Source organism: Schistocerca nitens, chromosome 2 (assembly GCF_023898315.1).
Source record: "Schistocerca nitens isolate TAMUIC-IGC-003100 chromosome 2, iqSchNite1.1, whole genome shotgun sequence".
NCBI classification, from domain to species: Eukaryota; Metazoa; Arthropoda; class Insecta; order Orthoptera; family Acrididae; genus Schistocerca; species Schistocerca nitens.
Genome location: NC_064615.1, coordinates 1162381051 through 1162396491, shown reverse-complemented (window position 1 = coordinate 1162396491; position 15441 = coordinate 1162381051). Strand labels below are relative to the sequence as shown.

Genomic DNA, 15441 nt, shown 5'->3' with positions numbered 1-15441 from the left:
TCTTATATTTCTTCTAAGGCCTTATGGAGAAGTTATAAGAAGCATCTATTCTTCTTGACATGATGTTCTAGGCTCTGCACAATCAGGTGGTCAATCTGTGTCACTGTTTCCCATGATGGATTGTTTGCTTCCTGGAGTACTTTTCCTTCTGGTGTTTACAATCATGTCTTCGTCAAAAGTAATTTATCAAAGGGTGTTAGTGCCTTGAGAGATAATACATCTGTGATGGAATCACCAGATGGGATCCCAATGATGGCCTTTCAACCAAAACTTTACTTGTTTGAGAGTCTTTTGGTTGTGCCTATCTGTGACTCAGCATCTCTGCTGTGTTGTTGTTGTTGTTGTTATTATTATTATTATTATTATTATTATTATTATTATTATTATTATTATTATTATTTCTTTACTTTCTCAGACGTTAAGTCTGGTTGAGAATGGAAAGTGACGCGGACCTTGATAAAGCGTCACTTCCTATTAACTGTACGGTATGTGTTATATTGCATTTAGGAACTTTCGGGTAATTGAACATGTATCAATAATTACGGATTTCTGTAGTTGTATATATGTGTTTGGATGTAGCTGTATTGCATTGATGTACTGGTGGATATTGTGTGGTATGACTCCTGTAGTTGATACTATAATTGGTATGATGTCAACTTTATCCTGATGCCACATGTCTTTGACTTCCTCAGCCAGTTGGATGTATTTTTCAATTTTTTCTCCTGTTTTCTTTTGTATATTTGTTGTATTGGGTATGGATATTTCGATTAGTTGTGTTAATTTCTTCTTTTTATTGGTGAGTATGATGTCAGGTTTGTTATGTGGCGTTGTTTTATCTGTTATAATGGTTCTGTTCCAGTATAATTTGTATTCATCATTCTCCAGTACATTTTGTGGTGCATACTTGTATGTAGGAACTTGTTGTTTTAAAAGTTTATGTTGTAAGGCAAGCTGTTGATGTATTATTTTTGCGACATTGTCATGTCTTCTGGGGTATTCTGTATTTGCTAGTATTGTACATCCGCTTGTGATGTGATCTACTGTTTCTATTTGTTGTTTACAAAGTCTGCATTTATCTGTTGTGGTATTGGGATCTTTAATAATATGCTTGCTGTAATACCTGGTGTTTATTGTTTGATCCTGTATTGCAATCATGAATCCTTCTGTCTCACTGTATATATTGCCTTTTCTTAGCCATGTGTTGGATGCGTCTTGATCGATGTGTGGCTGTGTTAGATGATACGGGTGCTTGCCATGAAGTGTTTTCTTTTTCCAATTTACTTTCATTGTATCTGTTGATGTTATGTGGTCTAAAGGGTTGTAGAGGTGGTTATGAAATTGTAGTGGTGTAGCCGATGTATTTATATGAGTGATTGCTTTGTGTATTTTGCTAGTTTCTGCTCGTTCTATAAAGAATTTTCTTAAATTGTCTACCTGTCCATAATGTAGGTTTTTTATATCGATAAATCCCCTTCCTCCTTCCTTTCTGCTTAATGTGAATCTTTCTGTTGCTGAATGTATGTGATGTATTCTATATTTATGGCATTGTGATCGTGTAAGTGTATTGAGTGCTTCTAGGTCTGTGTTACTCCATTTCACTACTCCAAATGAGTAGGTCAATATTGGTATGGCATAAGTATTTATAGCTTTGGTCTTGTTTCTTGCTGTCAATTCTGTTTTTAGTATTTTTGTTAGTCTTTGTCTATATTTTTCTTTTAGTTCTTCTTTAATATTTGTATTATCTATTCCTATTTTTTGTCTGTATCCTAGATATTTATAGGCATCCGTTTTTTCCATCGCTTCTATGCAGTCGCTGTGGTTATCCAATATGTAATCTTCTTGTTTAGTGTGTTTTCCCTTGACTATGCTATTTTTCTTACATTTGTCTGTTCCAAAAGCCATACTTATATCATTGCTGAATACTTCTGTTATCTTTAGTAATTGGTTGAGTTGTTGATTTGTTGCTGCCAGTAGTTTTAGATCATCCATGTATAGCAAATGTGTGATTTTGTGTGGGTATGTTCCAGTAATATTGTATCCATAATTTGTATTATTTAGCATGTTGGATAGTGGGTTCAGAGCAAGGCAGAACCAGAAAGGACTTAATGAGTCTCCTTGGTATATTCCACGCTTAATCTGTATTGGCTGTGATGTGATATTATTTGAATTTGTTTGGATATTAAGTGTGGTTTTCCAATTTTTCATTACTATGTTTAAGAACTGTATCAATTTAGGATCTACTTTGTATATTTCCAATATTTGTAGTAACCATGAGTGGGGTACACTATCAAAAGCTTTTTGGTAATCAATGTATGCGTAGTGTAGTGACCTTTGTTTAGTTTTAGCTTGATATGTCACCTCTGCATCTATTATCAGTTGCTCTTTACATCCTCGTGCTCCTTTGCAACAGCCTTTTTGTTCTTCATTTATAATTTTGTTCTGTGTTGTATGTGTCATTAATTTCTGTTTAATGATTGAAGTTAATATTTTGTATATTGTTGGTAGGCATGTTATGGGGCGATATTTAGCTGGGTTCGCTGTGTCTGCTTGATCTTTAGGTTTCAGATAAGTTATTCCATGTGTAAGTGTATCAGGGAATGTGTATGGGTCTGCAATGTAACTGTTAAATAATTTAGTTAGATGTGAATGTGTTGAGGTGAACTTCTTTAACCAGAAATTTGCTATTTTATCATTTCCAGCGGCTTTCCAATTGTGAGTAGAATTAATTGCTTGGGTGACTTCATGTTGCAAAATTATCACTTCAGGCATTTGTGGTATCATCTTGTATGTGTCTGTTTCTGCTTGTATCCACCGTGCATGCCTGTTATGTTGTACCGGGTTAGACCATATGTTGCTCCAGAAGTGTTCCATGTCTTGTGTTTGGTGGATTGTCAATTTTAATGTGTGTGTTATCTATTGTCTGGTAAAATTTCTTTTGGTTTGTGTTGAATGTTTGGTTTTGTTTCCTTCTATTTTCACTTTTTTGTATCTTCTGAGTCGTTTGGCTAATGCTTGTAATTTCTGCTTCTTTTCGTCTAATTGCTCTGTCGCTTCTTGTTGTGAGATTTTACCTAACCTTTTTCGTTTTTTTTTCCGAGATTTCATTTCTTATAAATTGTGTTAGCTGTCCAATGTCTTTTCTCAGTTTTTCTATTCTGATCTGTAGCCTGTGTTGCCATGCTGGTTTTGTGGGTTTCTTCTGTGTGTTGGTTGGTTCTGATATCTGTCTAGTGTGTATATTTAGTGTAGTGAGTGCTCCTATATAAACCAGTAGTTGTAACTCTTCCATAGTTGTGTATTCATTTATTTTGTTGTGTATGATTGTGTTGATAGTTTTTATTGTTGTATCGACTTGTGGGTTATTTGGTGGTCTATGCAAGAATGGTCTTATGTCTGTATTTGTGTATTTGTATTCTATATATGTCAGCTGAAATTTTTCTTCTATATCTAACATGTGTGTCACTTCGTGTTCTATTTGTGCTTGTTCTGGTGGCTGTCTTAAGATTTCGTTTTCCTCTGATTGTTTAATTGGTGCGTGCTGTTCTTTGTTTGTTTGCTCTGGGATGTTTGAGTCCATTACTGTATTTTCTTCTTCTTCTGATTGCACATTATTTTGTTCCAGTATTTGTTGTACTTGTTGTTTGATGTTTTCTAATTCTGACTGGGGTATCCTGTTATTTTTGATTATTACACGGATCTGATCAGCTAGTCGTTGTTCTGTTAAAAATTTTAATTCTGGGTATCTGGTAATAAATGTTGTGTATACTTGTGATCTGTATCCAGTTGTGTTGGTTCCTAGGTTTGTTGCTTGGTAATAACAGAACATGAGGTGTCGATTAACTTCATCTGACCATCTCATCCTCTGTCTTTGTTTTCCTTCTAGGGTGGTTGCAGGAAGCATATCCTGCAAAACACCTCTATTTGGATTTAAATCATTTTCCAGTTGGCTAGCAGTGTCGTTACCATTGTGGGCGGGCATAGGGTTCAAGCGTCGTCCCCGACCATGACGGCGCTTGTCCGAGGCTTCTTTAGTTCTGTCCTGAACCAAGTAATCACACTAAAAGGGGGGTTAGCCCTATTAGTTGTTTGTTCTTTTCGTCGCCTTTTACGACTGGCAGAACATACCGGAGGCCTATTCTTTTCCCGGGCCTCCACGTGGTTTATTATTGTTATTGTTATTGTTATTGTTATTGTTATTGTTATTGTTATTGTTATTGTTATTGTTATTGTTATTGTTATTGTTATTGTTATTGTTATTGTTATTGTTATTGTTATTGTTATTGTTATTGTTATTGTTATTGTTATTGTTATTGTTATTGTTATTGTTATTGTTATTGTTATTGTTATTGTTATTGTTATTGTTATTGTTATTGTTATTGTTATTGTTATTGTTATTGTTATTGTTATTGTTATTGTTATTGTTATTGTTATTGTTATTGTTATTGTTATTGTTATTGTTATTGTTATTGTTATTGTTATTGTTATTGTTATTGTTATTGTTATTGTTATTGTTATTGTTATTGTTATTGTTATTGTTATTGTTATTGTTATTGTTATTGTTATTGTTATTGTTATTGTTATTGTTATTGTTATTGTTACTATTATTGTATCATCTATTAATATCTTCAATATTTATGTATTAAATGTACTACAAATATAGCCTGTGTCTGAAGGTTGCATTATAGTGTAAAAATTTTAAGTAATTGGTTGAGAACTTCTCAAAATGACTTCTTTTCTTTATACATTACTATAGATAGTATGTCATGGTTCTGTTATTGTGTTTAACATTTTTTTACCCTAACTGGAAACTTAAAACAAAGCTTAGATGGCTCTCTTCACACTGGTTTCTTGCTATCTTCCTGACAGGAGCCAAAACGACGAGTGTTTCGGCAGCATTTGTTGAGCGCTGGGGTTTGGGCTGCCATTTGGGTGAGCCCTGGCCTGACACCCAAGGTGTGCAGGGAGTCATTGGCTTCATACGCAAGGTGAGTCAGTCTGCTGGGCAGTGAGGTATTACATGTATTTATCCCCGGGCAACACTAATCACAGTGTTACAATCCTCTCCATAGTAAATGGTAGTTGTTCAGTTTGAATTGGCACATTCCAGACTGCCTGCTTATTTGACTGCCTTTATCCTTTCTCATCATAAATACTGGGAACCAAGGGTACAAATGACTGCTGACTGCCATGTCTGACACCTCTTTGAGCAGTTGTCTCTTCTGGTCTGCCAGTCAGGCATGAGATACATTTTCTATGTGATGGTTTTTTGTATTTGTCAGCAAGCCTTACACATTACCTCTATACCGACAAGTCTGATTCTACTCTAACAGGTGGTAAGTGCCACATCACGAGGTCGACAGTAGCTAGTCACCCAGTGGCAGTAGGTTGCGCCTGCTTGGTGGTGCAGAGGTCTTACACCAATTTCCTGCGGCCTTGTGAAATAGTTTCTCTATTTGTGAGATATGTGTTGAAGGCTGTAAAAAAATTCCTGTAGTTAGCCTTCTGTTACAGTGAGAAAACACTGTGCAGGACTTTGGTTTATATATGTACAGATTTTTTTTGGGGACTCAATCTGTATCAGACCTAATATTTTTTTCTATCGGTAATTTTTTCCACAATCTGTTTTATTTAAAAACAGAAAATCAGCAAAACGTGTGTAACTGGAAGAAAAGAAATTTAATTTCTCAGTGTGAACAAAGAGTTTTATTGAAGTACAAACATGAAAATACCTGTTAATTCCACAATAATGTGGGAGGAGTGCAGGGTGTGGAAATTCATCACAGGACAGTACATGTGTCAACAGAAATATGCAGGACAGTGGAGGTGTAGCAAGAGCAGGGTGGGGAGACTGTCAGCCCTTGGCTTATGATGCAAAGTCTGGAATGCATTACTGCTGCCGTTATCCAGCAGTCGGATGCCCTCATTGCTGAAGACTGTCAAGTTGTTGTGGGAGCTGGTTAAAGAGTTGAGATAGAGAGGCAGACCTGTGAAGGATGTGCAGTGCTGTCTGTGTACTTCTACCATTCTTTGACAAATTTACATTCCCCTAAACTCAATCTGCTGTCAGAAAATGGACTATATGTCTATGCTTTTCTTTCAAGGCTTCCATTTTAGTTTCCACAGTGCAGTTAACAGTCAAGACACGTGTGCACACACTGGGTCTACACCCATGTCATTCTAATGGAGAGTTTCCCCCTGCGGGTCCAGGGTAAGAATAGGCCCGAGGTATTCCCGCCTGTCGTAAGAGGCGACTAAAAGGAGTTTCAACCATTTCAGCCTTCCATGTGATGGTCGCCCTTGGGGTTTGACCTCCATTTTTCAAAATTCTACAGAAGTACGAGCCTTTTGGGGAAGGACGCTTTATGTGGTGTATCACTGGTCCTCAGTGCACTAAGACCTTGGCACTCAGCATTGTAACGGCGTTCTAACCACACCCACTATTCTTCAAATTGGGTCTAAACGCCTGATCGGTTGCACAAGTTATGCCCATAATGAGTCCCATCTGCACTTACGATCATTATGGACCTTCCATGGCACCCGAAATCCAGCTCTGTAGCCAGCCCGTTGTGGTGGGGTCGTCATGTACCCTCTACGTTGTAGCCCACTGACAACACAGGGATCGTACTGCCGATACCTGAGCTGCACCCTCCCCATGTCGGCAAAGGAGTAGATGCCCATCTCCTTGGGCATCTGGACTCCCGGCAATGGTCATCCTGCCAGGTGGCCCTTGCTGAGGCTGGGTGGCGCCCGTGGGGAGAGCCCCTGGTCGGAGTGGGTAGAATCGCGGCGGACATTTCGCAGATGAAACGTCAACGTGTATCATGTCGCTCTGCGGCCGAGTCTATCAAAAGGAAAGGTACTGTTTCTAGTTCTGGTTCTCCTGCCCTTTCCCCCTTGGCCACTCCCTGGGAGGAAGGACAGGGCCGCCGGCTTGGGGCGAAGTACTTCCCCCACTATTTAGTCTGTTCTCGGACCGATGGGCGGACGTTCGCCACCTCCAAGCCCATGTTCTTTGTCCAGCACATCGAGGACATCTTCGCGGAAATCGATGCTCTCAGTAAAATGCGTTCAGGGTCTGTTCTTATAAAGACCGCCTCCGCCACACAGTCGGCGGCGCTCCAGGCGTGCGACCGACTAGGGGACATCAGTGTCTATTGTGCCGCATCTGCCACTGAATAGGATGGGGATATTTTTCATCGGGACCTCCAGCTGCAATCTGATTAGGAGCTCAGGGCCAACCTGGAGCGCCGAGGCGTGCATTTCGTCCGGCGAGTCCAGCGCGGCCCCAAAGATCGTCGCATCGGCACCGGGGCCTTTATCCTCGCCTTTGAGGGGGACGTTCTCCCGGAGAAGGTAAAGGTGACGAGCTACCGGTATGACGTGCGACCTTACGTCCTGCCTCCTATGTGCTGCTTTCGGTGTTTGCGCTTTGGGCACATGTCGTCACGGTTTGAGGCTGAGCCCCTTTGTGGCGATTGTGGACATCCGCTTTGTGACGAACATACATGCACCCCACCACCTCGGTGCGTCCCCCCTGAGGGTCCGGGGGTTAGAATAGGCCCGAGGTATTCCTGCCTGTCGTAAAGGGGCGACTAAAAGCAGTCCCGCCCCCTCAAGGGGGTAGTTAGCGCCTGCGTCCAGAGACGGACGGTTCCACGACCTATAATTGTGGTCTTTCACTTCTTGTTTCTTCCTTCCTTTGGTTGGTTCCTTTCTTTGTTCTTCTCCATATCACTGTCTTTCTTACTCTTTCCCTTGCCTTCTTTCCCTTGCCTTCCTTCCCTTGCCTTCCTTCCCTTGCCGTCTTTCCCTTGCCGTCTTTCCCTTGCCGTCTTTCCCTTGCCGTCTTTCCCTTGCCGTCTTTCCCTTGCCGTCTTTCCCTTGCCGTCTTTCCCTTGCCGTCTTTCCCTTGCCGTCTATCCCTTGCCGTCTATCCCTTGCCGTCTATCCCTTGCCGTCTATCCCTTGCCGTCTTTCCCTTGCCCCGTCTTTCCCTTGCCCCGTCTTTCCCTTGCCCCGTCTTTCCCTTGCCCCGTCTTTCCCTTGCCCCGTCTTTCCCTTGCCCCGTCTTTCCCTTGCCCCGTCTTTCCCTTGCCCCGTCTTTCCCTTGCCCCGTCTTTCCCTTGCCCCGTCTTTCCCTTGCCCCGTCTTTCCCTTGCCCCGTCTTTCCCTTGCCCCGTCTTTCCCTTGCCCCGTCTTTCCCTTGCCCCGTCTTTCCCTTGCCCCGTCTTTCCCTTGCCCCGTCTTTCCCTTGCCCCGTCTTTCCCTTGCCCCGTCTTTCCCTTGCCCCGTCTTTCCCTTGCCCCGTCTTTCCCTTGCCCCGTCTTTCCCTTGCCCCGTCTTTCCCTTGCCCCGTCTTTCCCTTGCCCCGTCTTTCCCTTGCCCCGTCTTTCCCTTGCCCCGTCTTTCCCTTGCCCCGTCTTTCCCTTGCCCCGTCTTTCCCTTGCCCCGTCTTTCCCTTGCCCCGTCTTTCCCTTGCCCCGTCTTTCCCTTGCCCCGTCTTTCCCTTGCCCCGTCTTTCCCTTGCCCCGTCTTTCCCTTGCCCCGTCTTTCCCTTGCCCCGTCTTTCCCTTGCCCCGTCTTTCCCTTGCCCCGTCTTTCCCTTGCCCCGTCTTTCCCTTGCCCCGTCTTTCCCTTGCCCCGTCTTTCCCTTGCCCCGTCTTTCCCTTGCCCCGTCTTTCCCTTGCCCCGTCTTTCCCTTGCCCCGTCTTTCCCTTGCCCCGTCTTTCCCTTGCCCCGTCTTTCCCTTGCCCCGTCTTTCCCTTGCCCCGTCTTTCCCCTTGCCCCGTCTTTCCCCCCTTGCCCCGTCTTTCCCCCCCTTGCCCCGTCTTTCCCCCCCTTGCCCCGTCTTTCCCCCCCTTGCCCCGTCTTTCCCCCCCTTGCCCCGTCTTTCCCCCCCTTGCCCCGTCTTTCCCCCCCTTGCCCCGTCTTTCCCCCCCTTGCCCCGTCTTTCCCCCCCTTGCCCCGTCTTTCCCCCCCTTGCCCCGTCTTTCCCCCCCTTGCCCCGTCTTTCCCCCCCTTGCCCCGTCTTTCCCCCCCTTGCCCCGTCTTTCCCCCCCTTGCCCCGTCTTTCCCCCCCTTGCCCCGTCTTTCCCCCCCTTGCCCCGTCTTTCCCCCCCTTGCCCCGTCTTTCCCCCCCTTGCCCCGTCTTTCCCCCCCTTGCCCCGTCTTTCCCCCCCTTGCCCCGTCTTTCCCCCCCTTGCCCCGTCTTTCCCCCCCTTGCCCCGTCTTTCCCCCCCTTGCCCCGTCTTTCCCCCCCTTGCCCCGTCTTTCCCCCCCTTGCCCCGTCTTTCCCCCCCTTGCCCCGTCTTTCCCCCCCTTGCCCCGTCTTTCCCCCCCTTGCCCCGTCTTTCCCCCCCTTGCCCCGTCTTTCCCCCCCTTGCCCCGTCTTTCCCCCCCTTGCCCCGTCTTTCCCCCCCTTGCCCCGTCTTTCCCCCCCTTGCCCCGTCTTTCCCCCCCTTGCCCCGTCTTTCCCCCCCTTGCCCCGTCTTTCCCCCCCTTGCCCCGTCTTTCCCCCCCTTGCCCCGTCTTTCCCCCCCTTGCCCCGTCTTTCCCCCCCTTGCCCCGTCTTTCCCCCCCTTGCCCCGTCTTTCCCCCCCTTGCCCCGTCTTTCCCCCCCTTGCCCCGTCTTTCCCCCCCTTGCCCCGTCTTTCCCCCCCTTGCCCCGTCTTTCCCCCCCTTGCCCCGTCTTTCCCCCCCTTGCCCCGTCTTTCCCCCCCTTGCCCCGTCTTTCCCCCCCTTGCCCCGTCTTTCCCCCCCTTGCCCCGTCTTTCCCCCCCTTGCCCCGTCTTTCCCCCCCTTGCCCCGTCTTTCCCCCCCTTGCCCCGTCTTTCCCCCCCTTGCCCCGTCTTTCCCCCCCTTGCCCCGTCTTTCCCCCCCTTGCCCCGTCTTTCCCCCCCTTGCCCCGTCTTTCCCCCCCTTGCCCCGTCTTTCCCCCCCTTGCCCCGTCTTTCCCCCCCTTGCCCCGTCTTTCCCCCCCTTGCCCCGTCTTTCCCCCCCTTGCCCCGTCTTTCCCCCCCTTGCCCCGTCTTTCCCCCCCTTGCCCCGTCTTTCCCCCCCTTGCCCCGTCTTTCCCCCCCTTGCCCCGTCTTTCCCCCCCTTGCCCCGTCTTTCCCCCCCTTGCCCCGTCTTTCCCCCCCTTGCCCCGTCTTTCCCCCCCTTGCCCCGTCTTTCCCCCCCTTGCCCCGTCTTTCCCCCCCTTGCCCCGTCTTTCCCCCCCTTGCCCCGTCTTTCCCCCCCTTGCCCCGTCTTTCCCCCCCTTGCCCCGTCTTTCCCCCCCTTGCCCCGTCTTTCCCCCCCTTGCCCCGTCTTTCCCCCCCTTGCCCCGTCTTTCCCCCCCTTGCCCCGTCTTTCCCCCCCTTGCCCCGTCTTTCCCCCCCTTGCCCCGTCTTTCCCCCCCTTGCCCCGTCTTTCCCCCCCTTGCCCCGTCTTTCCCCCCCTTGCCCCGTCTTTCCCCCCCTTGCCCCGTCTTTCCCCCCCTTGCCCCGTCTTTCCCCCCCTGCCCCGTCTTTCCCCCCTTGCCCCGTCTTTCCCCCCCTTGCCCCGTCTTTCCCCCCCTTGCCCCGTCTTTCCCCCCCTCCCCCTTGCCCCCGTCTTTCCCCCTCGTCTTTCCCCCCTTGCCCCGTCTTTCCCCCCTTGCCCCGTCTTCCCCTTGCCCCTTCTATTCTCCCCTCGTCCCGTCTTTCCCCCCCTTGCCCGTCTCCCCCTTGCCCGTCTTTCCCCCCCTTGCCCCGTCTTTCCCCCCCTTGCCCCGTCTTTCCCCCCCTTGCCCCGTCTTTCCCCCCCTTGCCCCGTCTTTCCCCCCCTTGCCCCGTCTTTCCCCCCCTTGCCCCGTCTTTCCCCCCCTTGCCCCGTCTTTCCCCCCCTTGCCCCGTCTTTCCCCCCCTTGCCCCGTCTTTCCCCCCCTTGCCCCGTCTTTCCCCCCCTTGCCCCGTCTTTCCCCCCCTTGCCCCGTCTTTCCCCCCCTTGCCCCGTCTTTCCCCCCCTTGCCCCGTCTTTCCCCCCCTTGCCCCGTCTTTCCCCCCCTTGCCCCGTCTTTCCCCCCCTTGCCCCGTCTTTCCCCCCCTTGCCCCGTCTTTCCCCCCCTTGCCCCGTCTTTCCCCCCCTTGCCCCGTCTTTCCCCCCCTTGCCCCGTCTTTCCCCCCCTTGCCCCGTCTTTCCCCCCCTTGCCCCGTCTTTCCCCCCCTTGCCCCGTCTTTCCCCCCCTTGCCCCGTCTTTCCCCCCCTTGCCCCGTCTTTCCCCCCCTTGCCCCGTCTTTCCCCCCCTTGCCCCGTCTTTCCCCCCCTTGCCCCGTCTTTCCCCCCCTTGCCCCGTCTTTCCCCCCCTTGCCCCGTCTTTCCCCCCCTTGCCCCGTCTTTCCCCCCCTTGCCCCGTCTTTCCCCCCCTTGCCCCGTCTTTCCCCCCCTTGCCCCGTCTTTCCCCCCCTTGCCCCGTCTTTCCCCCCCTTGCCCCGTCTTTCCCCCCCTTGCCCCGTCTTTCCCCCCCTTGCCCCGTCTTTCCCCCCCTTGCCCCGTCTTTCCCCCCCTTGCCCCGTCTTTCCCCCCCTTGCCCCGTCTTTCCCCCCCTTGCCCCGTCTTTCCCCCCCTTGCCCCGTCTTTCCCCCCCTTGCCCCGTCTTTCCCCCCCTTGCCCCGTCTTTCCCCCCCTTGCCCCGTCTTTCCCCCCCTTGCCCCGTCTTTCCCCCCCCTTGCCCCGTCTTTCCCCCCCTTGCCCCGTCTTTCCCCCCCTTGCCCCGTCTTTCCCCCCCTTGCCCCGTCTTTCCCCCCCTTGCCCCGTCTTTCCCCCCCTTGCCCCGTCTTTCCCCCCCTTGCCCCGTCTTTCCCCCCCTTGCCCCGTCTTTCCCCCCCTTGCCCCGTCTTTCCCCCCCTTGCCCCGTCTTTCCCCCCCTTGCCCCGTCTTTCACCCCCTTGCCCCGTCTTTCCCCCCCTTGCCCCGTCTTTCACCCCCTTGCCCCGTCTTTCCCCCCCTTGCCCCGTCTTTCACCCCCTTGCCCCGTCTTTCCCCCCCTTGCCCCGTCTTTCCCCCCCTTGCCCCGTCTTTCACCCCCCTTGCCCCGTCTTTCCCCCCCTTGCCCCGTCTTTCCCCCCCTTGCCCCGTCTTTCCCCCCCTTGCCCCGTCTTTCCCCCCCTTGCCCCGTCTTTCCCCCCTTGCCCCGTCTTTCCCCCCCTTGCCCCGTCTTTCCCCCCCTTGCCCCGTCTTTCCCCCCCTTGCCCCGTCTTTCCCCCCCTTGCCCCGTCTTTCCCCCCTTGCCCCGTCTTTCCCCCCCTTGCCCCGTCTTTCCCCCCCTTGCCCCGTCTTTCCCCCCCTTGCCCCGTCTTTCCCCCCCTTGCCCCGTCTTTCCCCCCCTTGCCCCGTCTTTCCCCCCCTTGCCCCGTCTTTCCCCCCCTTGCCCCGTCTTTCCCCCCCTTGCCCCGTCTTTCCCCCCCTTGCCCCGTCTTTCCCCCCCTTGCCCCGTCTTTCCCCCCCTTGCCCCGTCTTTCCCCCCCTTGCCCCGTCTTTCCCCCCCTTGCCCCGTCTTTCCCCCCCTTGCCCCGTCTTTCCCCCCCTTGCCCCCGTCTTTCCCCCCCTTGCCCCGTCTTTCCCCCCCTTGCCCCGTCTTTCCCCCCCTTGCCCCGTCTTTCCCCCCCTTGCCCCGTCTTTCCCCCCCCTTGCCCCGTCTTTCCCCCCCTTGCCCCGTCTTTCCCCCCCTTGCCCCCGTCTTTCCCCCCCTTGCCCCGTCTTTCCCCCCCTTGCCCCGTCTTTCCCCCCCTTGCCCCGTCTTTCCCCCCCTTGCCCCGTCTTTCCCCCCCTTGCCCCGTCTTTCCCCCCCTTGCCCCGTCTTTCCCCCCCTTGCCCCGTCTTTCCCCCCCTTGCCCCGTCTTTCCCCCCCTTGCCCCGTCTTTCCCCCCCTTGCCCCGTCTTTCCCCCCCTTGCCCCGTCTTTCCCCCCCTTGCCCCGTCTTTCCCCCCCTTGCCCCGTCTTTCCCCCCCTTGCCCCGTCTTTCCCCCCCTTGCCCCGTCTTTCCCCCCCTTGCCCCGTCTTTCCCCCCCTTGCCCCGTCTTTCCCCCCCTTGCCCCGTCTTTCCCCCCCTTGCCCCGTCTTTCCCCCCCTTGCCCCGTCTTTCCCCCCCTTGCCCCGTCTTTCCCCCCCTTGCCCCGTCTTTCCCCCCCTTGCCCCGTCTTTCCCCCCCTTGCCCCGTCTTTCCCCCCCTTGCCCCGTCTTTCCCCCCCTTGCCCCGTCTTTCCCCCCCTTGCCCCGTCTTTCCCCCCCTTGCCCCGTCTTTCCCCCCCTTGCCCCGTCTTTCCCCCCCCTTGCCCCGTCTTTCCCCCCCTTGCCCCGTCTTTCCCCCCCTTGCCCCGTCTTTCCCCCCCTTGCCCCGTCTTTCCCCCCCTTGCCCCGTCTTTCCCCCCTTGCCCCGTCTTTCCCCCCCTTGCCCCGTCTTTCCCCCCCTTGCCCCGTCTTTCCCCCCCTTGCCCCGTCTTTCCCCCCCTTGCCCCGTCTTTCCCCCCCTTGCCCCGTCTTTCCCCCCCTTGCCCCGTCTTTCCCCCCCCTTGCCCCGTCTTTCCCCCCCTTGCCCCGTCTTTCCCCCCCTTGCCCCGTCTTTCCCCCCCTTGCCCCGTCTTTCCCCCCCTTGCCCCGTCTTTCCCCCCCTTGCCCCGTCTTTCCCCCCCTTGCCCCGTCTTTCCCCCCCTTGCCCCGTCTTTCCCCCCCCTTGCCCCGTCTTTCCCCCCCTTGCCCCGTCTTTCCCCCCTTGCCGCTCCCCCTTGCCCCGTCTTTCCCCCCCTTGCCCCGTCTTTCCCCCCCTTGCCCCGTCTTTCCCCCCCTTGCCCCGTCTTTCCCCCCCTTGCCCCGTCTTTCCCCCCCTTGCCCCGTCTTTCCCCCCCTTGCCCCGTCTTTCCCCCCCTTGCCCCGTCTTTCCCCCCCCTTGCCCCGTCTTTCCCCCCCTTGCCCCGTCTTTCCCCCCCTTGCCCCGTCTTTCCCCCCCTTGCCCCGTCTTTCCCCCCCCTTGCCCCGTCTTTCCCCCCCTTGCCCCGTCTTTCCCCCCCTTGCCCCGTCTTTCCCCCCCTTGCCCGTCTTTCCCCCCCTTGCCCCGTCTTTCCCCCCCTTGCCCCGTCTTTCCCCCCCTTGCCCCGTCTTTCCCCCCCTTGCCCCGTCTTTCCCCCCCTTGCCCCGTCTTTCCCCCCCCTTGCCCCGTCTTTCCCCCCCTTGCCCCGTCTTTCCCCCCCTTGCCCCGTCTTTCCCCCCCTTGCCCCGTCTTTCCCCCCCTTGCCCCGTCTTTCCCCCCCTTGCCCCGTCTTTCCCCCCCTTGCCCCGTCTTTCCCCCCCTTGCCCCGTCTTTCCCCCCCTTGCCCCGTCTTTCCCCCCCTTGCCCCGTCTTTCCCCCCCTTGCCCCGTCTTTCCCCCCCTTGCCCCGTCTTTCCCCCCCTTGCCCCGTCTTTCCCCCCCCTTGCCCCGTCTTTCCCCCCCTTGCCCCGTCTTTCCCCCCCTTGCCCCGTCTTTCCCCCCCTTGCCCCGTCTTTCCCCCCCTTGCCCCGTCTTTCCCCCCCTTGCCCCGTCTTTCCCCCCCTTGCCCCGTCTTTCCCCCCCTTGCCCCGTCTTTCCCCCCCTTGCCCCGTCTTTCCCCCCCTTGCCCCGTCTTTCCCCCCCTTGCCCCGTCTTTCCCCCCCTTGCCCCGTCTTTCCCCCCCTTGCCCCGTCTTTCCCCCCCTTGCCCCGTCTTTCCCCCCCTTGCCCCGTCTTTCCCCCCCTTGCCCCGTCTTTCCCCCCCTTGCCCCGTCTTTCCCCCCCTTGCCCCGTCTTTCCCCCCCTTGCCCCGTCTTTCCCCCCCTTGCCCCGTCTTTCCCCCCCCTTGCCCCGTCTTTCCCCCCCTTGCCCCGTCTTTCCCCCCCTTGCCCCGTCTTTCCCCCCCTTGCCCCGTCTTTCCCCCCCTTGCCCCGTCTTTCCCCCCCTTGCCCCGTCTTTCCCCCCCTTGCCCCGTCTTTCCCCCCCTTGCCCCGTCTTTCCCCCCCTTGCCCCGTCTTTCCCCCCCTTGCCCCGTCTTTCCCCCCCTTGCCCCGTCTTTCCCCCCCTTGCCCCGTCTTTCCCCCCCTTGCCCCGTCTTTCCCCCCCTTGCCCCGTCTTTCCCCCCCTTGCCCCGTCTTTCCCCCCCTTGCCCCGTCTTTCCCCCCCTTGCCCCGTCTTTCCCCCCCTTGCCCCGTCTTTCCCCCCCTTGCCCCGTCTTTCCCCCCCTTGCCCCGTCTTTCCCCCCCTTGCCCCGTCTTTCCCCCCCTTGCCCCGTCTTTCCCCCCCTTGCCCCGTCTTTCCCCCCCTTGCCCCGTCTTTCCCCCCCTTGCCCCGTCTTTCCCCCCCTTGCCCCGTCTTTCCCCCCCTTGCCCCGTCTTTCCCCCCCTTGCCCCGTCTTTCCCCCCCTTGCCCCGTCTTTCCCCCCCTTGCCCCGTCTTTCCCCCCCTTGCCCCGTCTTTCC

The 15441-nt window shown here is 54.1% G+C and overlaps 1 protein-coding gene across 1 annotated transcript in view; it reads left to right on the top strand.

Annotated features, from left to right (window-relative positions):
- Window positions 1-15441, top strand: part of LOC126235621 (uncharacterized) — a 127953-nt gene that overhangs the window by 38245 nt on the left and 74267 nt on the right. The window contains exon 2 of the mRNA XM_049944333.1: window positions 4867-4985. Coding sequence (XP_049800290.1) covers window positions 4867-4985 — 119 coding nt within the window. The remainder of the gene's footprint in view (window positions 1-4866; window positions 4986-15441) is intronic.